The 25,511-nt window shown below is 32.7% G+C and overlaps 2 protein-coding genes across 9 annotated transcripts in view; both read left to right on the top strand.

Moving 5' to 3' along the window:
- Sif (still life) overlaps window positions 1-15,567 on the top strand; it is a 38,980-nt gene extending 23,413 nt beyond the window's left edge. For all 8 annotated transcript variants that reach the window (XM_070294547.1, XM_070294609.1, XM_070294567.1 and 5 more), the window contains exons 17-29: window positions 35-205; window positions 686-872; window positions 2,096-2,362; window positions 2,887-3,167; window positions 3,294-3,488; window positions 3,895-4,003; window positions 4,597-4,776; window positions 4,855-4,973; window positions 5,265-5,441; window positions 5,531-5,718; window positions 6,382-6,776; window positions 7,141-7,362; window positions 7,663-15,567. In XM_070294547.1, the coding sequence (XP_070150648.1) occupies window positions 35-205; window positions 686-872; window positions 2,096-2,362; window positions 2,887-3,167; window positions 3,294-3,488; window positions 3,895-4,003; window positions 4,597-4,776; window positions 4,855-4,973; window positions 5,265-5,441; window positions 5,531-5,718; window positions 6,382-6,776; window positions 7,141-7,362; window positions 7,663-7,841 (2,670 nt within the window). In that variant the 3' untranslated portion in view covers window positions 7,842-15,567. The remainder of the gene's footprint in view (window positions 1-34; window positions 206-685; window positions 873-2,095; window positions 2,363-2,886; window positions 3,168-3,293; window positions 3,489-3,894; window positions 4,004-4,596; window positions 4,777-4,854; window positions 4,974-5,264; window positions 5,442-5,530; window positions 5,719-6,381; window positions 6,777-7,140; window positions 7,363-7,662) is intronic.
- A 1,887-nt stretch (window positions 15,568-17,454) lies between these two features.
- On the top strand, window positions 17,455-25,487 carry LOC138938191 (NPC intracellular cholesterol transporter 1 homolog 1b). The gene is made up of 23 exons (XM_070305008.1): window positions 17,455-17,671; window positions 17,808-18,019; window positions 18,451-18,581; window positions 18,681-18,810; window positions 18,930-19,122; window positions 19,230-19,322; window positions 19,620-19,837; window positions 20,065-20,163; window positions 20,233-20,435; window positions 20,761-20,961; window positions 21,054-21,262; window positions 21,343-21,455; window positions 21,787-21,967; window positions 22,057-22,184; window positions 22,453-22,707; window positions 23,041-23,204; window positions 23,475-23,590; window positions 23,750-23,892; window positions 24,078-24,268; window positions 24,421-24,652; window positions 24,862-24,975; window positions 25,100-25,262; window positions 25,352-25,487. Exons 1-23 carry the CDS (start codon window positions 17,455-17,457, stop codon window positions 25,387-25,389), a joined length of 3,744 nt encoding a protein of 1,247 aa, XP_070161109.1. The 3' UTR covers window positions 25,390-25,487.
- Window positions 25,488-25,511: the final 24 nt, after the last annotated feature.

The following is a 25,511-nucleotide window of genomic DNA, read 5'->3' as shown; positions in this document are numbered from 1 at the left end:
AACGCGACCCGGTGTTTCCCGTTCGATGTTTCAGCTCGTGTCGGTGTTTCTGCGCGACGCCATGACCGTGGAGGAGTTTCTGGCAAGCGCGTGCACCAGGAAAAATCTCAATCCGATGGAGCACTTTGTGCGCGTGAAGAAGCGCCGAGATATGGAGGACCACAATTATTTTGTGCCACACAGGACTGATTTAATAGAAACTTATGTAAGTCAAAGATAAATAAGTAAATCAATAATGAATTTGAATAATTGATTTATTTTTAATTTAAAAATATTTATATAAGAAATTGTGTGAGTTCTCTCTCTCTTTTAGAATTATAATAAAATATTATTGGTTTATATATTTTTTGACGGATAGAGATAATAATTAAACTAATTGCAATATTTCTCTAATTCTAATTCAATTGTGTGCAGAGTTTTGCAATTTTAGCAGAGAACACAATTTGATGCAATGTGAAATGTATAAATAATTTATTTGGAAACAGTATATATAGAGAGATATTAACTCTCTTGACTATAATTACAGAATAAATTTATTAAATAGAAAAAAATGTTATTGCTTGTCTCGTGAATAAAATTATTATTTTTTTATTTCCTTGTAATCGATTGCTTTATAATATAATTAAAATCGTTAAGTACGACGAAAATTAATGTTGACGATGTTGTAATTTTTCTTTTGCTGCAGTTGCATACGCACGAAATCGTGGAAGTCTGTGCCAAGATTTTATATCAAGTGGAATTGCAAAGAAATACTTTAGAGCAAATGTGGGGCTTCTCCGTCGAGGCCGAGCTTATAGAAAACTCCGACAGACAGGACGAGCTCTGTTGCTACGTTAGTAGAGTGGAAGACAAGAGCGTGGCTATGCAAAATGGTAAGCATCCCTTATCTAGGACAATGCATAACTAAAATAAACGTCCCTCGAGCGCGACGATTAAAAGTTTCGATCGTTACAAGGTTTTTTTATTTCTGGTTATTTATTAGAGCTATTCTATATTTTTCATTATATATTTTTATCAATCTCTATTATTTAAACGCCGTTAATTCTTTGTACAATTAATTAATCTTATATGATAATTTCAAAATAATGTATTAAATTAATTAAAAAGTTCATTCAATTTTCTCTTTAAAATTATACCGAAAAGAAACAAATCAATTGTGCGATCAATCTGACAGAAAAAGTTTATGTTTTATTACATTTAACAAAAATTTATCTAAAATTTCATCAAAAAAATGAAAAACAGTATAACGTTTTACAAAAGTTTTACAAGTTTTACACAATATTCAACTCGTTTTTCTATTCTCGATTTAACTTCTTGCGAATCTTAGAAAACGATCTATAGCGAGGTCTGATCGTATTAATTTTTTAGACCGTGTCGGCGCCAGGATACGCAAGGACGCCATTGAAAAGTCATCGATTTTTCGCGCCTCGTCGCTCGCTCGTTGAGCAAAGTCTCGTGCTTACGGTTAAATGAAGCGCGTATAACGCGTGTAAAAGAAGAAATATGTATATAGTAAAAATATACGTATACAGGGAGTGGGATGATCTTAGGGCCGCAGGCGCGAACGAATCAGCATGACATTTTAGCGCCGCCTTTCCGTATGTCTAAATTTACCTGAGCTTACCGTTAAAGCACGACCGAAGGGAGCGACTTATTATAGTTGCGAAAGATACCGAGCCGAGCGGATGATCGTCTACGCAAGCTGGTCGCAAAGCAAACGCGATGAATGTCAGTCAAAGTGAATTCACTTAGGAAAGTCACTTAGGAAACATAAAGAGATATAAAACAATCGCGACCGCGCTAATTAATCCTTATCACTTCATTGCGATAATAATGCGAGAATTAGAGTGATAAAAGTATGTGGACGACTGTCTATGTATAATATAAGAATTTTTCATGTTTACGTTAAAATAATTAATAAATGCGATAACAAATCGTACCTCTCCGCTGATTCTTTCAATCTATGACGTTTTTCGACAAATATTTCGCTGTTGATAACGAACGCATAATTTTACATACTTGGAAAAATTTCTTTCCGACGTAAATCCTTCTTCGAATCCTCATGCCATTCTCGGCGACGTCACTCTGCTTTCAGGAATCATTAAGGGTGATGAGATTATGGTAATCAACGGCGCCATCGTGAGCGACCTGGATATGATGTACTTGGAGAGCGTTCTACAAGAGGAGGTGGGTCTCTGTATGATGATGCGATCCTCCAGGACAGAGCCACCGGATCTCACGGGTATTATGCGAGTCACCGACGATATAATCGAGAGTCTAGTTTGCCCGCCGCCACCCACCGATCCACCAGTCATCAGCGAGGAAATGATTTCCGGTCTCATTGTGCCGGCACCGGGATGGAGTGAGTATTTTTGCGCTGTTCTTTGAGAATTCGTTACATTAAGAACGATATTCCATTTCTGGATACATGAGCTTGTTAAATAAATGAGACGTGAGTAAGGGGCGAAAGTAGATCGCGATTACAGGAAGATGCGTCGGCCTTCCCGTTTCTAATTGATCTATATATTATATATCACGCCGTAAATATGAATATATAATCTCATTGCTTCTATTCTAACATATAGAGAAGTGATAATATTAAGTATCGTTAGATATTATTGTAAAGTCGATTTTTTAATTTATTCGATAGTCGATTTATTACGAAAATCTTTTCACTAATGTATTATTTTTTATAATACAGATAGTTTTTTTATATATATATATATATATGTTATATTTTATTCTTACAACAATAAATTATATCTTCCGTAAATGATAATACAATTTTTGCATGAAATTATTGATAAATATTAAATTGTGTAAATTTATCATTGCGATGACGTATTTTGCCACAACATATAATGCATATCTTACTTTGTTACGCAGGTAAGGAGAATATTATGCAAGAATGCTCGGCTGCTCACATGGAGAATAGCAAACAAACCTCGCGCACCAATTCCTTCGAGATTGAAAATCTTTTGAAAACTGCCGAACAAGTGACAGGGATCTGTCGTTCACCGGGAGAGACCAGGAAATCGAGTCCCACCGGAAGCGTCGTTAGTTCCCATTCGCAAGCCCTTAACACACCGAGTCGGCAACTAAGCGACGCTGAGAAGTTGAAGAAAGTGATTTTAGAACTGATTGAGACTGAACGGACTTACGTAAAGGTAACGACAGTTAATTGTCATATAATTATAATAGATTACGAGAAATATTTTTTGATAAACACAAAGATACACATATATATATATATTGTATCTAATCGATTTCCTTCTGTTTTTTTTTTGTTACAGAATTTAAATAATTTGCTGGAGAACTATTTGGAACCCCTTAAACGCGAGACCTTCCTGTCAAACGCGGAGATCAACGCGCTGTTTGGCAATATTCAGGAAATCGTCACGTTTCAACGGCAGTTCCTGCAGAATCTCGATCATGCCATTGAGATGGAGGCTGATTTCAATAGCTTCGACCATCCGAGTCAATTTAAGGTACGCGTCTTTCGATCTTAGTCTAACAACATCACTTGATCGCTTATTAATGATCAGCTGAAATTAAATAAGCTATTCAGTAAAATAGCGTTATTCGATTAGAAAAAAGAAAATTGGCCAAAAAAATTATTTTTCATCATATTTTTGAAGCGGTATAATATTTATTGTTAGATCTTATCATTCTTATAGCACAATATATATGTTAGAATAAATTTATATATTAAATCTCTCTCTCTCTTTGTTAGAATCTTTATATTTCGCACTTTTTAAAATATAAAAATCGACATTTGTCGTATTTTAATAGCTTGAATATATCGTCAGTAATATTGAAAACTGATAAGGTAACTTGGACAAGAATGCATTCCGGGCAAAATTTATATATGTATATTTCTTACGGCTGTTACAGGGAGTCCTGTTTTCCATTGGAAGTGCCTTCTTATATTACGTAAATCACTTCAAGCTATACAGCTCGTTTTGCGCCAGTCATTCGAAGGCTCAGAAAGTTTTACATCCAAGTAAGGTTTCTCTTCAAGTATACATCTCTTTTTCGCAAGAGATGACCTTCGGTGATTTCTTCCTCCACGTAAACACGCCTGATCCTTTGCGATCGATAATTCACTCGCCAGGAATAACTGTGTCCAACCTCACTCGTCACTCTCTATAAATATGTCGTTCCCGGAAAGTTCGCTGATTTATTATTCATGTCAACCTTACGCGAATGAGTGACATTTTTGCGGCTATAAATAGAGGCTGCGCCATGTTAAATTCAAAGAAATTATTTGACCATGTACCACAGTACACGTATTTTTTTATTCCTTGAAATTTTATTTCGTCGTTTAAAACTTTAATATGCTAATTAAACATTATATCCGTTTGTTGGTTTATTCGTTTTAAAGTGTAATCTAGAGTGATACAGAGCAAAAAATATTTATACGTATCTGACATATTATTCATAATATTCATAATTTATGCACAACATATCCTAGAAATGCACTTTCTGACACGACGAGTCAATTTTTTCTTTAATACAAATTCCGTTTCATATAATTACGGTAAAACTCGACGAAGCGATCTGCCGATAATTATTAGGGGTAATTGACAATTTTAGACGAGGGAAATCAAGCTTTACAAGAGTTCCTGCAAGCGAGAAATCCTCGGCAGCAACACTCGTCGACCTTAGAATCGTACTTGATAAAACCTATACAAAGAATACTCAAGTATCCGTTGCTGTTGCAGCAGCTTAGAAATCTCACCGATGAACGAAGCGAAGAACACCAACACTTGATCGGTAATTACTGCGATATCGCGCGACTAATGTAATGTACAAGTTTCATCAAAAATTTAATCGCGAATATATAAATTGCAGAGGCGCTCAAAGGCATGGAGAAGGTGGCGGAGCACATAAACGAGATGCAGAGAATTCATGAAGAATACGGAGCTATTTTCGATCATTTGTTCAGACAACACCAAAAATCCTGCAAACAGGTGAGTCAATTTTTACTTCACTTTAGAAACAAAATATTATATAATAAATATTATACAATAATTTATTTATCCAGAGAAATAAAAAGTGAATAATCTCAAAAAAACTTGAAAATTTTTATATCATAATATTTTCTTAATTATATAATAATTATTTTCTAGATTTTAAATTAAACTCTAAATATTATACTCTCTATATATATTTTCTTTGTTGTATTCTTTAATTTAAATAATAATTTGATTTTAGAATGGCATATTAAGATATCTTTAATCGACATATCTATCTTTTGGCAGCCGATCGACTTAAGTCCAGGCGATCTTTTATATTACGGCGGCGTCGAGTGGCTCAATATTTCCGATTTTCTCGGCAAGATAAAGAAGGGTCTCGAATTGCACGCGATGTGCTTCGTATTTAAATCAGCCGTCGTGTTCCTGTGTAAAGAAAGATTGAGACAGAAGAAGAAACTCATGGTGACCGATATACGATATACGATTTAATTCTCTATATTAATTCTGGCAACGTTCGTGATATTGAAGAGATTACGTCGTGCATTTTTCAGGGAGTTTCGACTAAGGCTAATTCCAGCGAGGTAGAAATTATTCGTTATCAGGTACTGATCCCGGTGACGGAAGTCCAGGTCAGAGCCAGCTCTGCCAAAGACATGGAGTCCCACTTCTTATGGGAACTGATTCATCTAAGAAGTCAATTACAGAGGAGATCGGAGAAAGTATACGTGCTCTCCAACAGGTATTTTTTATCTTATCACTTTTAATTAATCACTAACTTATAAACGTTTAAATTCAAACAGATATTTAAATAAATTCCAATAAATTCTTGAAAACATATCATATTAAATTTGAATAAAATATTTTTCTTACGCACTTATTTTTGCATAATATATTTGTTTAAACTACATGTATAAAAGTACAATAAAATAAATCCACTTCCATGTATGATAAATAAATAATTATCATGATCGCACATGGTTACAATCGATTATGTAGCTAACGCAATTTTACTAACGTTATTGATTGAGCGCGAAAATTGACAATATTGACAGATTGGAAATAAATTGCGAATAAATGAGATTAAGTTTCATTTAATTCGTGATAACGTCCTGATTAAATTTTCCTTGCGAATCAATATTTTGTTCTTTTTTCATCATTTCTGTGAAAAAAATTTATATGATGCATTTTCCTTTCTTTCTCTCTTTTTATTTAGAAATTATCTTACAGTTTTTCTTTTTTTTTTTCTTTTAAATATATGCTCTCCAACGACAATCTAAAATTGATTTTTCATATACTTGCACATTTTTGAAGACTGTTTGTTCAAAAGAATATTTTTTCTCAATATACAAATAATTAAATGTGACTATTTTACCAGATATTTTGCTTAAACTTTTGCTTACAGTACGACGGAATTTCGAAACGCGTTCTTGAAGACAATCCGGCAGATCATCCGAGAGTCAGTGAGAAACATGAGCATACCCTCGACGAAGCAGAATATGAGTCATGCTCCGATGTCGATGGCGCCGCGTATGTCGACCGGTCACGTGGAAAAATTCGACAAGCAGCAGATCGGTCAGGTTCAAAACGGAAACGGCAGCGTGGTCATGGCGACAGGCACGCTCTCGAAGAAGGCGATGAAGCAGCAATTACTAGCCAATTCGCACAAACGCAAGTACAGTCATTCCAAACAGCCGGTGGAACACGAGAGCTCGGAAGATAAGGACCAGGAGGATACGCCAGTCGTCCAGCAGCAAACCACGTTCCGCTCCAGGAGCAAAACTATAAGTGACACCTCCAGTAAGACGAAAAGCTTTTTCTCGGCTTATATCATTTAATTCTAATTTCGGAGATATTCTCTTGTTATAGTTATAGTCTTATTATAGTTATGGTCTCTTGTTGTAATTCTCCTGTTACAATAGTATTGTGTTATATATATAAACCAATTTTTATATATTTATTATAAAAAAAATAAAATATATTTAAAATATTATATAATATATATAAAATATAATATAAATATTTATTATAATACAAGTAAAAATTTAATTTTAAGAAAACTGATAAAATACGAGGAAAAAAAAATGCAATGCAATCTGTTTATAATTAAACATGTCATTGTTGATGAATTGTTAAATACGATGTTATCTTGTCTGGGGCTTAGGCGAAGTAAAACTCGAAATGGATTCGGGCACGAAGTCAGAAGGTGAAGAAGACTCGCAGGCTTTTTTAGGCGAGAAGAAAACAAATCTCGGCCGCACACCTAATCATCTGACGCTGAGCACCACGTCAACCATCTCGGCGGGAAGCACTGGCAGCCAAGCTAGATTGATCCAGTCCTCCCATCAGCCCGAGAATTATCAGCCCATTACCGTCAAGGAACTTGGTGAGTGTATTGTTTATCGATATTTTTTTTTATCTCTAACGAAAGCGGTTATCTCTAACTTATCCTTAGATAAACTCTCTCGTTACAAAGTTATTCAATTGTTTATTAATTAAGAGTTGTTTCTAAACAGCTAGCATTTGAGTTTGATAATAATAAATAATTATATTTTAATTACACGAGTACGTGATAGTTTCCCGAATTTTGCTTCAACGTGTTTCTATAATAGGATTTTTTTTTTTTTTTTTTCAAAAGATATGTTGCGCCGGAAAGAATTGATCTCTAACGTATTGCCAATGGCAGGTTCGCCGATCTGGAAACCACGGGAGCTACCCTCTCTGGGGGAGGCTACCACATTGCCGCGCAAGGGTAAGTCGGCCGGCGAGTTCGCGGACATGAGCTCGAGCCACAGCGCCTCCCGAAAATCTCTGATAGAAATCAACAATTGTGCTCAACAACCTAACTTTAATAATCATGTTTAAGTTGAATAATATCGAGGCTGACTCGCTAACGAGGTAATATCGTTATAAGTTCCACCACATCATCATTAAACACAACCAACATCCAACCACCACCACCTAACCATTATCAAGCGTAATACACAGAGATAATTGTCCAATTATTGCGATTGTCACGATATCGATACGCAAGAGATACGCGTCTGCTGTTCACGTGGAATTTATGCAAAAGACTGCACTTTTCCTCGTTTTATCTTCCAGCAGAAATTCGTATGTGCTTGCTTGCGTGTGTACGAATGTATGTTTGTATGAGAGACAGCGAGATGCTCGATCAGGCTTTTGCCTCCTTCTGTGAGTAAAATCTATATAGAATAGATCTTAAAAATATTTTTTTGTTTTTGTTTTTATAAACTATATCGTTACGTTTTTGTATGGTCAATAAATTTAAGTAATTAAAAAAATTAAAAATTGATTTGTAAAATTATGTTATTAATTATATATATATATATGTATAATAAAATACAGAACGTTACAAAATACATTACAAATTAAGATTTAACAGATTGTAAAGCTGATGATCCCAAAGAATGCCGAGCAGATCGCTGATTCTGAATAATAGCGAATATCGAATCGTTAATAAATATCCAATCGTTGTGTCGATCGCGAAAGATTTGTCAAAATGATCGCGAATCTGAATTTTGAAACATTCGATTAATAAATGGTATAAATTTGTTCGTCTTAAACGTATGCCCCATACAATTCTTTTTTTATTTAATTAATTTTAAATATAGGAAAAAGTGCAGTCAAAAAATTGTATCTTTTAATTCTGGTTATTAACTGTTTATGTGATTTTAGATATTAATATACATAATGTTTTCTTCCAGAAATTACTGTTCAACCTACTGTTTGTTAGTTATTACAATGTAATTTTGTTAGCAGCTTATTCTTTGGTTCTGCGTTTATTTCTCCTTTTATTATATAGTTAATATTATAGACAATCTTATAGTTATATAACATTCAGTTTTATAACTAATCTTTAAAATAAATATATTTAACATTAAATAAAAAATAAAATTTTGGTATCACATATTTACATTCTCAAAACTTAATATAAAATAAGGGAGAACAAATTTAGAACATACTCTACATAATAAATATATTTGAAAGAGAATAGCCAAGGCACACGCAAGATTAAGTAATCACATAAGATTGTTTTTAATATATTCTGCGTTTTCTTTTTTAACACGATTCAATGGCATAATTTTAACCGACGTAAAGAGACGCGATCTAGTCAATTTTTGAAAATCGCCAGTAATCGAGGGCATTGTCCTTCGACCCATTCGATCTCTTTCCCGTGAACGGCGGCGTGATGATCGGCGGGGAGATAATTATCGACTCTGTATATAATGTAATAATGATATTGTCATCACTATAATTACCGTCAATCGCGATCGAGCGCTCGCACGTAACGCGCTCGTTACGTTGTTTCTCATTGTTCTCTACCATGTGACCCCTCCTCCCCATTTTTTTATTATTATATAAAACTGTCGTGATGCGCGTCACGCACTATGCATTGACGATCGCCGGATGACGTAAAGGCAACTGATAGAAAGAGAGATTTAAAATCCGTATTAAAAAAAAAAAAAAAAAAGTAAATCCAAGAAGCGATTCGTGCGTATAGCGAGTAAGTTTTAGCGGTTAAAGGAAATCAATTAAGATGAAACACAGAAAATATATGTATACATATATAATATGGAATATTATGTGAGAGAAAGAGAGAGAGAGAGAAAGAGAAGGGTTTGTGAATTGCATTGTAACGTCGTCCAGTTTCCCCCTAAAAAAAAAAAAAAAAAAAACGTTTCGCCGCGTATTAACCTGTTTTCAGGGTCGAGCATCCTCGCCAATATAGCAGACTTTATTTTTAACGTTACTTAAGATACAAATAAGAGCGTTTGAAAACGAAAGAGAGAATGTTTGAAAGAGAGAGAGAGAGAAAGAGAGCAAGAGCGAGAAATGGTCAGAGTGCTCGAGACCGAAGCTACGAGGTGAGATGCTTCGGCGTAACGACGAGATGCATTCAAGACCCGTGAGGATAAAAACGAGAGAGATGCGAAAGAAAAGGAGAGGCGCACACGCTCGGATTTTAAACGTATATACATTGATTAGGGACGGCGAACGATGTGGATCGAGGGGCATCGATGGTGTCGGTGACAGCAATCGTTCACGTAACCCGACACATTGTACCGCGTTGTTAATGGGTATTACGATAAATTAAGAATGGTATCGAGGGATTAATACGTGTAAATTAGACGACAGAAAGTATCCACATAGACGTATACCTACAACCAAAAATATATATAAATAAAAAAAAAATATACACACACACACGTACACGCGCGCGTAACATATAGACACACAACGACTGGTGATGCGGAAGTGATGATATTTCGAGGATGAAATATTCTCAAAATATTCTAGGGAATAGATTTGCAGAAGATTTTCACGCGTGGGTGAAAATATTTGGGAAATATTCTTGGAGAGTCAAAATATATTCCAAAGAGATACTCTTTCACTTCGCATCATCACGGACGATACGTACGCATATTCGAGGAAAGTGGAAAGTGGTTGCATGCGTGACCATAATCGATCTCATGATTCGATTTTCTATCGAACGAAGCCGTTTACGAGTCTCTGTGACGAACGTGTGTTTCCTGAGTAGGACAATAAACGGATCTGACGATACTTTGGGCATCATCTCAACACGCTGGTCGTTTCACGAAGCATACACTTCCGCTCGAAGAATCTCCAAACTTTGGTATCTTCCTTTTACCTGTAATTCGTATGGTTCCAGCTAGAGGGTCAACGTTAATCATTGCAAATCAACTCACGGATCCGGAATCATAAATTGCGAGCTTAGACCTTCCTCGACGTTAATCCGACGTTAGAATCGAGGACGACGTCTCAAGTTATATAAATCTTATTAAAATAGAGATGACAAAACTTCGGTATTTGCGCTCACAAGTATCACTCGTATCGGTATTGCTTACGATAATCATCGAAATAATATCTGAAACGATAAATTACTGAAGTTCGATGAGAATAAAGTAACGTGTATCGTAAAAAATATATCGAAAGTGTCTCAGAATTATCGTCCAGAGATCGTTAACGTCTTCGTTCAACGTTTCGAGCCGACGATCGTCGTCCGATGACGGACAAATAAGGATTTAATTGACGATTAATGGGATTTGATAGTGTATACCCGACACACACACGCACACATTCCATATGTTGTCGTCCGGTGCGTCGATCCACGACTCGAACGCATGTGTTTCCGTTTTTAAAGCAAAGAAAAAAAGACGTCTCATAGTATAACATTTTAATATTATAATAGCGTAACATACTGCAATATTATACTATTATAATGATATAAAATATTATACACGAGGATATTTATATAATATTAAAAGATGATCGATGAATGAGAGATATCGTGTTGCGAATATTGCGCATAATATCTAAAAAAGAAAGAGAGAAATCATTTTGAAAATCTGAAATCGATCGACTATTTCATATATTAACATATATAATAACGTAAAAAACAAAGAATTTTCCACGTTAATGCTCGTCGAGAAAGATGATCGCGTCGATACAAAAATCATGTTGATCTGACATTCGTGAGAGAATCGCGTCAATTATTAATATATATCCAAAGAAAATTTATACGCGTACTGATTATATATCGGAATGTTATGTCGAGATTGTACAATGTTTGTATAATTGGTGAATAAGAATGGGTAAGATTCGATCTTTTCTTTCTTCCTCGTAACAGATTGTACGAATCCGGTGAATTTTATCCATAACGTTTACGAATGTTTTACGCTGTAATATTGCTTCCATCTCTCGATATACGCATTATACGTATATAATCGCGTATGCTTTAACACAAATTTCTTACAATCTCTGCGATACGTATATACGAAATTACATTAAGTGGTAAAATTCATCAACACTTGATCCTTGATCTTGCCAATCGACATAATTTTAAAATATTTTTTGTTCTTTTGTTTTTTTACGTTTTATATTATTTATTAGATTTGCGATAAGAACCCTTTTTTCTCAAGCGTTATAAGTCATGCGCTTTTATTTAAATTATATAAACTTATACAATATTAATTTTTTAAATAATTTTGGTAATAATCAATAGATTTTTAAAAACTATTTATTTTATACTATACAATTTACAAATTATCTCGACACACATTTATTACACAGTAAAATACAAAAACCTGAAAATATATTATCTCTGAAATTACTACATTATCAAAAAAAAAAAAAGAGAACTACAGACAGTCAAGAATATGAAAATTGATTTTGTCTTGTAAATTTTTTTTATACTAAAAAGTCGATCGATCTCTTGACTTAATTTGAATCACGAATGTGATGAGTTGTCCAAGAATGAGCTCTTTCTTTTTTTTTCCGCTTGAAATCGAATATGCGAGAAACCTGTCATCCTAAGAATCTTTAAAAAGATGCAAATGTCAACGAGAATTGAATTGTAATTTGTTATGTTATGGACATTAGTTTATCTCGAGCAAAAGAACTTCTTCGGAGAAAAATTTTTCTTGGAAGAAAACCGGAAATCTTCTTTCTTTTACTTATTTATTGAGAATACTTATTTATGTCGGAAAAGCGTGACGAATATGGTGCCAAAATTGTCGTATAGCAATAATTAGTAGGATTAATACCAGACTGACTTATAATAAAGTGTTCAAGCGCGAGAGTTTGTCGAAAGGTAAAATCCCAATGGAAGATTTATCGCTGGGATATCACGATTGATAATCGTGTGTTTGCAATTAATAATAACCGAATCGTTGATGATGAAATTATGCCCAATATCAAAAAAAAGCACGATTGATGCACGTATGAATTGCAAGAATCACGGCGCTAGAATACATAAACGATCGATATATAAATGATGAATATATTTATATTGATGGAAATTTACTTTGGAATTATATGAACAAAAGAAAACGATAAAATTATTATCTCGAATGATTTAAGCAGTTTAATGCTGTGACTTTGTACTTAGATTTTTGCGAGTGATTATTTGTGACAAGACTTAAATCTTACAATTTTGTTTATTATATTAAAGAAGTTCTTTGAAACGTGAAATTAATGTCTGAATGGAAAGAGTCAGAACATATAGAAAAGATTATAATTATTTTTAATAATGATACGAAGAAAAGTCATACCGTGGCGGGATAATCTTTTTTACTATTACGCAAAAAAAATTACGCTTTGTACGATTCAATCATGAGGGAAAACTAAAGCAAGTTGTCTTAGCAATTTTAAAGTTTGATTTTATTTTGTCATCGCTTGGAATCTCGTTGATACGAAGCGTTAAAGAGGATGGCGGGAGCGATCAAATATATACATATACATATATACATAGACACAGTCACGTACAATCACGCGCACATATACACGAAGACACAAAATATATCTAATAAGACATCGGTTAAGATCTGACAGCGAAAAAAAAATAATAAGATACCTACTTACTAATTACTATAGGCGAGAACACACACGTGCAGATTTAAGAATTTACGGAGGATCTTCTGTTGCTCGAATTATTGCATTGTCTACTAAATATAAATTTTATTGTATAAATTCTGTCGAGGCGCGTCTCCGAGCAAGAGTAGATGTTACTTTTTCTCCTCGATCCCCGTACCTTCCTGGAAGGATTTACGAGAACATTTGAAAGAGAGAGAGAGAGAGAGAGAGAGAGAGAGAGAGAGAGAGAGAGAGAGAGAGAGAGAGAGAGAGAGAGAGAGAGACACATAGATAGAGGAAAGTGCGTAACTGAGGGATGCACTTTTGCGTGCATAGTAATAATTCAGCTGCTACAAAGACTTTCTATATTGTATAGAGTGTCTTAGGACCATCGCGAATGCCCTCTAATTCAGATTCTACAATAAATGCGATAAAAAATAAATCGATTTATCTTTATCTTGTCATAATCTCTGTTAAACTTCTGATAAATTGACAACCTGGATACAAACGGAAAACAATATAGGAAGTATAATCGTCTCTTGTAAGATTACCTCTAAGCGCTTTTGTTTGTATCTATAATCCACATATACATATGTATGCGCCGAAAAGTGTCTCGTCATCGTCACTTTATCACGAGCAAATGTTATCTAGTTGGAGCTTAATCGAGTTTAAGCAGATAGTGCATCTCGTATTTTTTATCTTATCTTTCCGCTTAAGAAATATAGAATTTAAAAACAGGATATTATAGAATAAAGGTTAAGAGATTCATTTAATCAGCTATTTTTAGAAAAACAAACAAAATATTTTGCGTGAAATAGTTTCCAAAACTTATTTAATATATTACGTTTAAAAGATTGCACACACAAAAATTTCATATACATTTAAATATTAAAAAATTAAAATTGAATATAAGAAATTTTTTAAACAAAAGTACATGGATGACACGTAGACCATATTATCATATTCTTTGTGCGTATTCTTTTATAATAATTCTTTTTTTCAGGCAATATAAAAAAATAACAATGTCAGCCTCAACAAAAAATGACAGATTATATAATTATCAAAAAATCACAAAGTAGTTAAAACATTTTTGTACCAGAAATCTATTCGAGCGAATTTGATCGAAGAATCAAATGGTCATCCTCTTATCATAAAACTGCGTTATTCAACAAGTATCGAAAGTGGATCTGAAAACGCCAAGTAAATTATTAAACTACTTAAGATTTTAGCGATTTATCTCCATTTACGCACTTTCTTCAACGATGAATCGAAGCAGAGAATAAAAGATCGAACAGGGTCGAGACACTCTAGCTCGGAGACGTATCCCAATAGTTGGCCTAGTATCAAGTTTCATATTTTTCGTCCCCTCCCCCCCCCCCCTCCCGGATATGCAGTAAATCGTCGAACGATTGATCGTCTATTGTATGATTATTGACATTCTTCCAGAAATTTTATTGATAAATATATATATATATATATATATATATATATATATATAAAAACTTTATCGCTACCGTTGAACATAATAATATTTGGGGATATATGATTAGGGCGATACCTTCGGTATTTATTGAGGACACCGAGGATATTAGATCGAGAGAGAAAAAAGGAAGAGTATGGAAAGAGATGAAAGGGAGATTGAAAAAGAGAAATACGGGGTAAGAAATATATATATATATATATAAGAGAGGGGGAGTTAGAGGGATACACACAGTCGAGGGAAAGAGCGGGGGCGGATGATAACGAAATGAAAACGAAGATAGCGTATAATGATGTAACGAGTCTTTCCAGGAAAGAAAAGAAGAGAGGACAGAGATATAAAATAAGAAAAGAGATAAAGAGAAATAGAGAGAGAGAGAGAGAGAGAGAGAGAGAGAGAGAGAGAAAGAGAGAAAGAAGAATCTCTTCCTTGCATTGTGAAATCGTAAAACGATTTGGGAGAACCAAGAATAAGATTAAATATTGTATGTATGCGAGCGGAAATATATGATAAGCAAGAGAGTATAAAAAAAGAAAAAACCCTTTACGTTTTCTCACTTATTACGTAAACGGTATACGTTAATAATGAATATGTATATTATGATTACGATGATTGCTATATTTGTTGTTATTGTTCTTCAGTTGTATGCGAAGACGTTTCAGAGTGATCCATTTGTACAATCATTGAGCCATTAAAATATGATTATTCATTATGGAAGCGATGGCGTCTCGCTTTTTTTATTTTTCGCCCCCTTTTTTTGCTGTTGCCTCCATTATCGGCGACAAACACATGCAAATTGACGTTTTGGAATTTCCTATTGTTTCGTATGAAATTATAGCGCTGACATTATCTATGAAATTTATTATCAATTATCAATTAATTCATTGGAATGCAACTTAAATGCACGAGCAAATTATCAATCAACATTGTAAGAAAATTTAATTCGTTTCGCGCTGTATGAAGCTATATTATTATTATTATTATTATTGCAAACATATTTTTCAAGTATTCATTAAAAATTAAATTCGCAAATATTAAGTTTCTATTGATAAATCGCGGTTTTTTACAAAATGAAAAATAAGAAAAAAATTTTAGAGTTGATAAAATTTAGATACTTCCCGCATGGATTACAATATTTTGCTCCGTCTCGTTTCTCGACACGGCAAACATTACTCAACACGTGCAAATAGATATAAAAAGAACTTTATCTCATTGTTTAATATAAACTATGAGATATCGGTAGCACGCAGGTGTTCGATAATCCCTGATTGAATCATGATTAGTAAAAATACTGCAGGTGAGTAAACTAAATGATTAAGCTGATTAAACACAAGAAGTAACTCTTACATAAATCTTCTGTATATATTGAGAAATTTCACTCTATTCCTCGAGTGTTTAAAAGAATAGATCTTAATCTCGCAAAGATTTGTAACGTTAGCCTTTGGAATAAAATGGATGAATATTGCAAGAATTTTATATTATATGCAAGGAATTTTAGAATTAAACGTCTTTTAAAATGATATAATCTAAGATATAAAAATTTAGAAAATAAATAAGGAAGTGTGTTCAACAGATCAAAAAAAAATATCAATATCTCTTAAACAAAGGCATTTGCGAACATATTTTTAGAAAAACTTATTTATTTCGGGATTAAAACCCTTTCCGTAAATTTTAAATTAAAACGTTTAATCTTGAAACATCTTGTACATTCCTGAAATATGTAACAGAATACTTGTATGAAAGATACATCATATGTGTGTTACGTTCTATCTCGATGAATTTTCTCAGTATCTATTTCTTTAATTTCATCTTGATTAAATGACTGAAAGGATCTCATATTTATCGTCTAAACTATGTTTCGCCATCGATAAGAGAACTCTTCAAATTCTCACCTGTACGATAAGCTATTGGACATCAGATGGCCCGATATGATTGATTTTCTTTGGTATGTTTGTCGACCATTCCGGATAGTCGTTTATTCGATCTCGGGGAGCGAATAGTGACGGCTCGAAAGAATTATCACGTGATACGAATAATAAATTACTTTTTTTTTGTCGCATCGTCAATCAACTTTAAATATTTCGAAATTAATATAACCAACACTTCGAGAAATTGATCGCAAATAAAACCAAGAAGAATAACGTATTTGTGAAGCAAAGTAAACGAGATCGTATGCTATTCGTAGGCAGCTATTATAGTGATTAATATAAAACTACATGGATTATTTTGTAATATGGTTATATATTTATTGTAATATATTTTTGACGAAACGCGCGTGTGAATGATGTTCGAAGTTAGAATCGAGCGAAATTACAACAAAGAAATTGCACTATTTGTTATGCTAAAATGATTAATGTACTTCAATTTAAAAGATTTAGGCAAGAGAAGATACAAGCTAGATGAAGATTTATTTGAGAAAATTCATTGTTAAGAGATAGGATTTATTAAGTGTCTCTATCGCATAATAGACGTATGTAACATAATAAATAATATCTCCGAGAAACTACGAGTCCAATTCTCGTTGTCTTGTCACGAAATATCGACTTGTTATTGGGAGACCTCCAAATCTCTCGATCAATAACGATCCCTGATTGTACCCGCGAAATGAAGCGACCGGAAGTGTTTAGTCTCCTGTTTGCGTTATGTGGCGTTTTGATCTCGATCTCGGCGGAACAGCAATATTGTGCCTGGTACGGTCAAATGTCAGATTTGATACCTCCGCGGCCTCGTGTGGCAAAAGACATTACGGCCCAACCGATCAACAATACGAAGGCCAAAGCTATTCTGCAAAAGAGATGTCCGCACTTTTTCGAAAACGATGGTTTGTATCTTGATTATTCATTTAAAGAATTCTTTTGCGTTGGAGAAACGATCGAAAGTCGCTAAGCAACATTTTTGCGCTTCCGCGATTAAAAATTAACGCTCACGTGCTAATTGGAATGTGGCAATTGCAATAGAATTGCCAGAAACATGCTGCTCGGCCGAGCAAATCAGTACGATGGACGGAAGTATGAATCTTGCCGCGAGTATTTTCAGCAGGTGCACAACCTGCATCAAAAATATGTTTCGATTGATTTGCGATATCACCTGCAGTCCCGAACAAAGTCGTTTCGTAAAAGTAACCAAGAGCGCCAAAGAGAATGGCATCGAGTATGTCGAAGAATCTGAGGTGATTTTTATAAGTGCATTTTTTGACTTTTGTTGATCTTGTAATCCCTGTGAAAAATTAAATTTTAACGTATAAAGCTAATGAAGAAAATATTTATTTATAGACATAAACATATAACTATAATTAACTATAAAATTGCTTTTGCGAAGAGATGATAAAGTAGCATAAAAAAAATAATAAAATTAAATAAAGTAACATATAATGACTCACACGAAATTAAAATCAAATATTTCGAAAAAATTTCAAGAAATTATCTAATAAAAAAAGGGATTGTTAAAAATATATCTTTTTGTACATGTTTGTATTTACTCTTTCTTTTTCACGTTATGATAACTATAAAAATTTTATGAATATTGCATCGAGAAAATAAAAATTAATTAATTAAAAAATTATAGCAAAAGAGAGTTTAAATTTCCTTGAACGTTTTTCAGATCCACGTAACGGAACAATATATAAATGCGACATACGATTCCTGTAAAAATGTTGTCGTTCCTAGCAGTGGAAATTTGGCGATGGATTTGGCTTGTGGCTCGCTTGCAGCCAGCAAATGTTCTCCTAAATTGTAAGTAATGAAAATGTTCACATATAATTATATGAGAGATATAGTAGACCGTGAATATAATATAATTTGTTGTATGCAATTCATAAAAATCCGTAAAAGGTGGTACAAGTACATGGGAGATGTATCCGATTTCGTACCTTTCCAAATGAACTATGTTTATGACATAGCTGACAAATGGGGCGATGATCCATGGAACCCGGAAACAAAAAAATGCAGCGACGCTTACGACGTAAGTTCAAGAAGAATGAACTCTTTAAATGGCTCGCCTAAATAGTCATAAGTATTTTTTTTTTTTTTTTTGTTATTCTTATTCATCTTAAGTTTGAAACCGTCTTTACGTTTTATCAGAATTTATCTATAGCCTGCAGCTGTGTCGACTGTCCTATCGCGTGTCCCTCCATAAAATTCGAAATTGATTCGAACAATATATTTATGATCGGCAAATTTAATGGATACGCCGTTATAGCGGCTATACTTGTTGTTGTACTCACAATTGTAGCGAGTTTTGTATACGGCTTATTAATGTGCTGTCGTAAAAAAGGTATGAACAATTTTCTCGAGAAATCGATTTTTCATTAACGCTGGGATTTTTGCGAATTTTGTTTCATACTCGAGTTGCTCATTATTGCAATATATTTGAGCTTTTAGGTTCTTCTGGGATGCCACCGGAAAGAACTGATCGAAACTGTAGTCAGAGATACGAAAAAATCTTTGAAATAGCCTTTGCCGCGTGGGGAAAAGGTAATTTAAATGTTTTTTTATATAGATATAATTCTCTTTCAAAAAATATAATTTATTACTAATAAAATTTTCAACAACATAATCTTTCTCTCTTATAGTGTAATTTTTAATAAAATTAGATTATATCATACAGTCAACTACGGATAACTACAATTATATTTAAGCCAAAATTATTATCTTTAATATTAAAGATAAAAACAATTAGGTCTCTTTGTCATATTATTGCACAAAATTATGTGTTAAAATAATATGCGGAAAAAATGGATATTTATAAATAAAATTTAATATTGTTGATAGCATTCGCTAAGTATCCTGATTACAACTTGTTTGTAATCTCGTACATCGTTCTCGGTCTTAGTTATGGAATCAATTATCTGTCGGTGACAGTAAATCCAATAGAAATTTGGGCGGCGCCAAACAGTAGATCGAGAGTAGAAAAAGATTATTTCGATAATCATTTTCAACCGTTTTATCGGACCGAGCAGATTTTTATCAAATCCGTTGGTCTCGACACGGTAAGATACTTATTATGATAATTATGATTGTAATTACAGTATTATATATTATACATATACATATATATATATATATATATATATATATATATATATATAGATCAGATAGTTTTAATCTTTGCACATCTGAATAGATAATATCCAAAATATTTAAAGTAAAAGTATTTAATAGAAACCTTTAATTTTAATATATAAATTCTGATATAAAAATCTTCCCTCTACGATAGATAGAACATAATACTCCGAACGGAGTTATAGAATTCGGACCTGTGTATAATAAGGAGTTCTTGCTAGCTGTGTACGATCTGCAACAGCAAATCTTTCAGGTATGTTAGTATATAGTTTTATCAAATACGCGGAATATAATTAAAGATCGTGCGAATTGATATTTACAGTTAGATCAAGAAACCGACGAAGGATTGGAAAAGATCTGCTATGCTCCTGTACAAAGCGAATTTATGGGCCCAGTTACCCTTGATCTCTGTACGGTGCAAAACATATGGGGTTACTTTCAAAACAACATCGAAAAATTTAACAAGACAGAAACCATCGAGGAATATGAAAGTAATTACTTGGATCACTTGTATAAATGTATGCAGTAAGTAATAGAAAAAACTTATATATAAGTTTCTGCTTGTTTAATTGTTTAATAAATCATACAACAATAATTTTCTTAATAAATTATAATTCTATATATATAGTTCTTAAATCATTATAATTTATATAAATTAAAATATAGATAATTAAAATATAATGAAAACTTGAAAGTTTCTTATGCTATTCAAAATTTTAATTAACAAATCATCGAGTCTTTCTCTTAAAAAATATATTTTGCATAATAACGATCTAAAAAAATTGATTTTAAATTCTAATTCTAATATATTAATATAATAGCTTTTTAATATAGTAAATTGAATTTTCAGAAATCCATTTAATACGGATTGTCTAGCGCCGTATAAGGGACCGATAATACCTGCCATAGCCATCGGAGGTTTTCTGAGAGAGGGCACATTTCAGTACGATTCCACGGATTATAGTAAAGCGACAGGATTAATTTTAACATTTCTGGTGAGAAATTCGCTCAAGGAGAAGGATCTGGAGCCAGTTATCAAATGGGAAGAACGGTAAGAGTCAAGAGAAAAGGAAAATTAAAATCGAATAGCGTCAAAAATAATTATTAATGCGTTATGGATCTGTTAAGTGATGATTATTTTAGCTTTCTTGATTTTATGGCAAAATGGGATCAAGATGGTCGACCAAACTTCATGGATGTCGCATGGACAACGGAGAAATCAATACAGGACGAATTAGATAGAACTTCAAAAGCGGAAGTGACAACGATGGTCATCAGCTATCTGCTCATGTTCGTTTATGTCGCTCTCGCTTTGGGAAAGATTAAAGTTTCCCTCGTCGGTTGTTTCGTAAGTTTTATCAATATCACAAAAATAAACGTAAACGTACGACGAATCTTAAGTAATTCAATTATAATTTTCCAATTCAGAGAGAAAGCAGAATCGTGTTGAGCATCGGTGGAATCATTATCGTTATAGCATCGGTCGCTTGTTCCCTTGGAATTTTCGGTTATGCTGGGGTACCAACCACTCTGCTCACAATCGAGGTAATACGATCAATTTGGAACTTTAATATAATTCATATTGAACATTTGCATCATCATAAAGTGTAATGAAATTTTACAAATATATTAAAATTATTAAGAAAGCGTGTTAAAAAAGATTTGAATATAAATATATAAGTAAAGCGTGTGTAATTTCGCAAAATTAAAATAGTTAAATTTAACACAATTGTCTCTGTTTCAATGTCAATTTAAATAAAAGAATTATTATTACACAAATTTGTGTATATACAATCGCATTCGAGTGTGACCTAAAAAAGATGATATTTAAGAGATATCTTACACAAAAATAATAATCTAGTAAATTATTATTTAGGTAATACCTTTCTTAGTCCTGGCTGTCGGAGTTGATAACATTTTCATCCTGGTGCAAAGCTATCAGAGGACTCCTCGACGCGTCGATCAATCGATCTCCGAACATATTGGTACAATTATGGCTATGGTGGGACCCTCGATGTTACTCACTAGCATGTCCGAGTGTTTCTGTTTTCTGATAGGTATGCGTACAAAATATGATAGAAATTTATTCAACAATATAGAAAAGGAAAATATATTTCTGTGTAATTATGAAAAATGAAAATTTCAGGAGCGTTTTCGTCGATGCCGGCTGTTAACACTTTCGCGATGTACGCCTCGTTGTCAATCTTAATTAATTTTTTGCTCCAGACAACCGCTTTTGTCGCTTTATTATCTCTCGATTCGAAAAGAGTTGAGGTAATTTACACGAATTTAATATGAATATTTAGATAAAGATTTCGCGAAATTCTCTATGAAGAAAGCTAACATATAACAGTTCATGTATACATATATAGTGCACACACAACTGCAAGTTATTATTATAATTATATTAATTGTAATTATATCGACTTAATATTATTTAACTATCCTATGTTACGATTAATACTGCGACTTTAAGAGGAATTTGATTCTCTCGCGTAACATTCTTAAAATAATTAATATAATGACTGATATGCATTCCTAGAACAATCGTCTGGATGTTTTCTGCTGTATTTCTACTAAGGAAAATTCGGAAACCGACGATTATAAGGGTTTGATTCACACGATCTTCGAACGTGTCTACACACCGTTTCTTATGAAGACACCGGTCCGAATAATCATTTTAGTGATTTTCGTTGCCGCTTTTACTACTCACGTTATAGTCATACCGCAGATCGAGATCGGACTGGATCAGAAGCTCTCGATGCCTGAAGACTCTTACGTTTTGAAATACTTCAAGGTAAAAAGAAAAAAAAAAAGAGGAAAGAAATGGAATTCATCTGTATCTGTGATTATTGAAATAAAAGATACAATTAATCATTTATACATTATTTAAAAATTAACTACAAAAATTGAAATTTTAAAGATTTTTATTTTAAAGCTAGATTGTTTGGATCCCTTTTTTGTATTGTATATTCGTGATACTTTAATATCTGCAAATAAATATTTGAAAAAATATATATTTAATTATAATTGAAGGAACTAAAAGAATTAAAATATATTATTAATGTCAACACAACACAATATCATATATATCTATTATAGATTTAAATATTATATTTTATTTGCATAGTACATGGACGATCTTTTGTCAATGGGACCACCTGTATATTTCATATTAACAAAAGGACTAGATTATAGCAAGACGGAAGTGCAGAATATCATATGTGGCGGTCAAGGATGCAATACGGATTCTTTATACACGCAGATATATTCGGCTGCCAATCAGCCCTCTGTGTTTGTATCTCCTTAATTCATATATTTTTAGAAGTTTCGAAAAAATATTTTTGCAAGTTATAAGTAAAATTTTAACATAGTAATTCTCTATATCTATTTTCTTGCACTTTAATGCGAAATATTCTTCTTTATTTTGCTTTTATATTTTATTGAAATATAATTACTAGTCGATTTTTGGGACTTATAAGGTCTTTTCCGGAAATTCTTTTGAATCTTTTTGATTGTTCAACACGCATCCACAGAATGAATCTTAATTATATATAATTGCAGATCGTATTTATCTAAAGCAGCTTCCTCTTGGATAGACGACTACCTTGATTGGTCGGCGAATGATAATTGTTGCAAATATTACGCTAACAATCAATCGTTTTGTCCGCATATTAATGGTAAGTAATTAATATTAATACACAATAATATATAATAATAATTTCAGCTTTTGAGAAACATGTTTTTCAAACTTTTATTCGTCTTTTATCAATTATATTCCGAAGAAATTATAATTATAATAAATATACGATTCCCTGAAAATAATATTATTTATACAGCACAGTGCGAGGAATGCAAGATTGTTATTGATAACATTACTTCTCGTCCGAATAAAAAGGACTTCAGGAAGTATATCTCTTATTTCATAAATGATATTCCAGACGAACAATGTGCTAAAGCCGGAAAAGCTGCTTATTTCGATGTGAGTTAATATTATTAAAAACGATTGCATTTCAATAAGTTATGAAGAGAATTTTTCTTCTGCCAAAATAGATTCTTGTTAATTTCTTTACGAAAAATCATAAAAGGCAAAAATTAAAAATGGCAAAAATTAAAAATATCAAAAAGAAAAAAAACTTGATTATTAAAATTCTTATCTCTAAATAGGCAATAAATTTTGTCGATGTTAATCTGACTGATGTCGGCGATTCGTATTTTATGGGTTATCATACGCCTTTAAAAAAATCGTCGGATTGGTACGAATCGTTGCGTGCTGCCAGGATAATATCTGAAAAAATTACAAACATGATTAATGATGCCGAAGTGTCTGAAGAAAAAGTCAAAGTATTTCCATACAGGTATAATTAATATCATTCAATAGATGAGAGCAATAAGAAGAAAGTAGGAATTTAAGATTTTTAAAACAAATACCAAATTACCGAGAGTATCTTTTTAATTTATATTTTTTAATTCTATATATTATTAACCAAATTTTTCGATGTGTTTTTAGTATTTTCTACGTGTTCTACGAACAATATTTAACAATCTGGTGGGAAACATTGTCGTCAATAGGTTTGTCCCTTGCCGTGATTTTTGTAGTGACACTTTTTCTCACAGGATTATCATTCTTTTCCGCTGTAATTGTTCTTCTTACTGTATTGATGACGCTAATCAATCTAGGAGGCCTAATGTACTGGTGGAATATCAGTTTGAACGCGGTTTCTCTTGTAAATCTAATCATGGTTCGTGTTAAATTGTAAAATTTGTACATATTTTTCCTATTCTTCAGTGAGAAAATCCCTCTCATATTATAATTAAATAACAATTATCATTATATTAATGTCAAATAATATAATTACATAATATACAAATGCTAATATTTTTTTATTTATTAAATTAAATAATTTTTTTATATGTTATTGATTGGAGGCTAAAATATGAATATTTACAGGCGGCTGGTATCTCTGTAGAATTTTGCAGTCATATAGTACAATCCTACGTCACTTCTACAGTCATGACAAGGATCGGTAAAACATCGGAGGCGCTTTCTGTTATGGGAAGTTCTGTAAGTACGATTAAATGTCATAAGAAATAAAACGATATATATTTCATATCAAAATTTGTAAAAAGTTAATTTTTTTCAGATAAATGAAATATATCGAACTTATTCGTGTGTTCTCATCCCATAGGTATTCTCAGGGATCACTTTGACCAAATTCGTGGGAATCATCGTGTTGGCATTCGCGAAATCGAAGATTTTCCGTGTATTTTATTTCAGAATGTATCTCGGCATCGTTCTATTTGGCGCAGCGCACGGTTTAATATTTTTACCAGTATTATTAAGTTTTATTGGTGAGTGATATATATAAATCTAATCATTTAAAATTGTTAATATTATACACATCTTTTTGCATCTAGCTATGATACAATAATTATTTTAGGACCTGTGAGAAAGAACAGTACAAGGAATAGAAATTAAAAGACCATCCCAAGTAACTCGTCACGTGCATTAGTCTAGATATTTTATCAGTAGTATAATTAGTGCACGTTAATTATATCGTAAATATAATAAGTCTATGAAGAATTTGTACTTAATGCTAC

The sequence above is a fragment of the Polyergus mexicanus genome, unplaced genomic scaffold (genome assembly GCF_030449975.1).
Source record: "Polyergus mexicanus isolate NDT 795.1 unplaced genomic scaffold, iyPolMexi1.0 SCAF_1, whole genome shotgun sequence".
Classification (NCBI taxonomy): domain Eukaryota; kingdom Metazoa; phylum Arthropoda; class Insecta; order Hymenoptera; family Formicidae; genus Polyergus; species Polyergus mexicanus.
Note: the sequence above shows the minus strand (reverse complement) of the source record. Positions and strands in the feature narration are given on the sequence as shown.

Coding starts and splice junctions, on each gene's coding strand:
- LOC138938191 (XM_070305008.1), top strand. CDS start 17,455: ATGAAGCGACCGGAAGTGTTTAGTCTCCTGTTTGCGTTATGTGGCGTT. Junction 21,263..21,342: donor CCTCGTCGGTTGTTTCGTAA/GTTTTATCAATA, acceptor CAATTCAGAGAG/AAAGCAGAATCGTGTTGAGC. Junction 25,263..25,351: donor AGTATTATTAAGTTTTATTG/GTGAGTGATATA, acceptor TAATTATTTTAG/GACCTGTGAGAAAGAACAGT.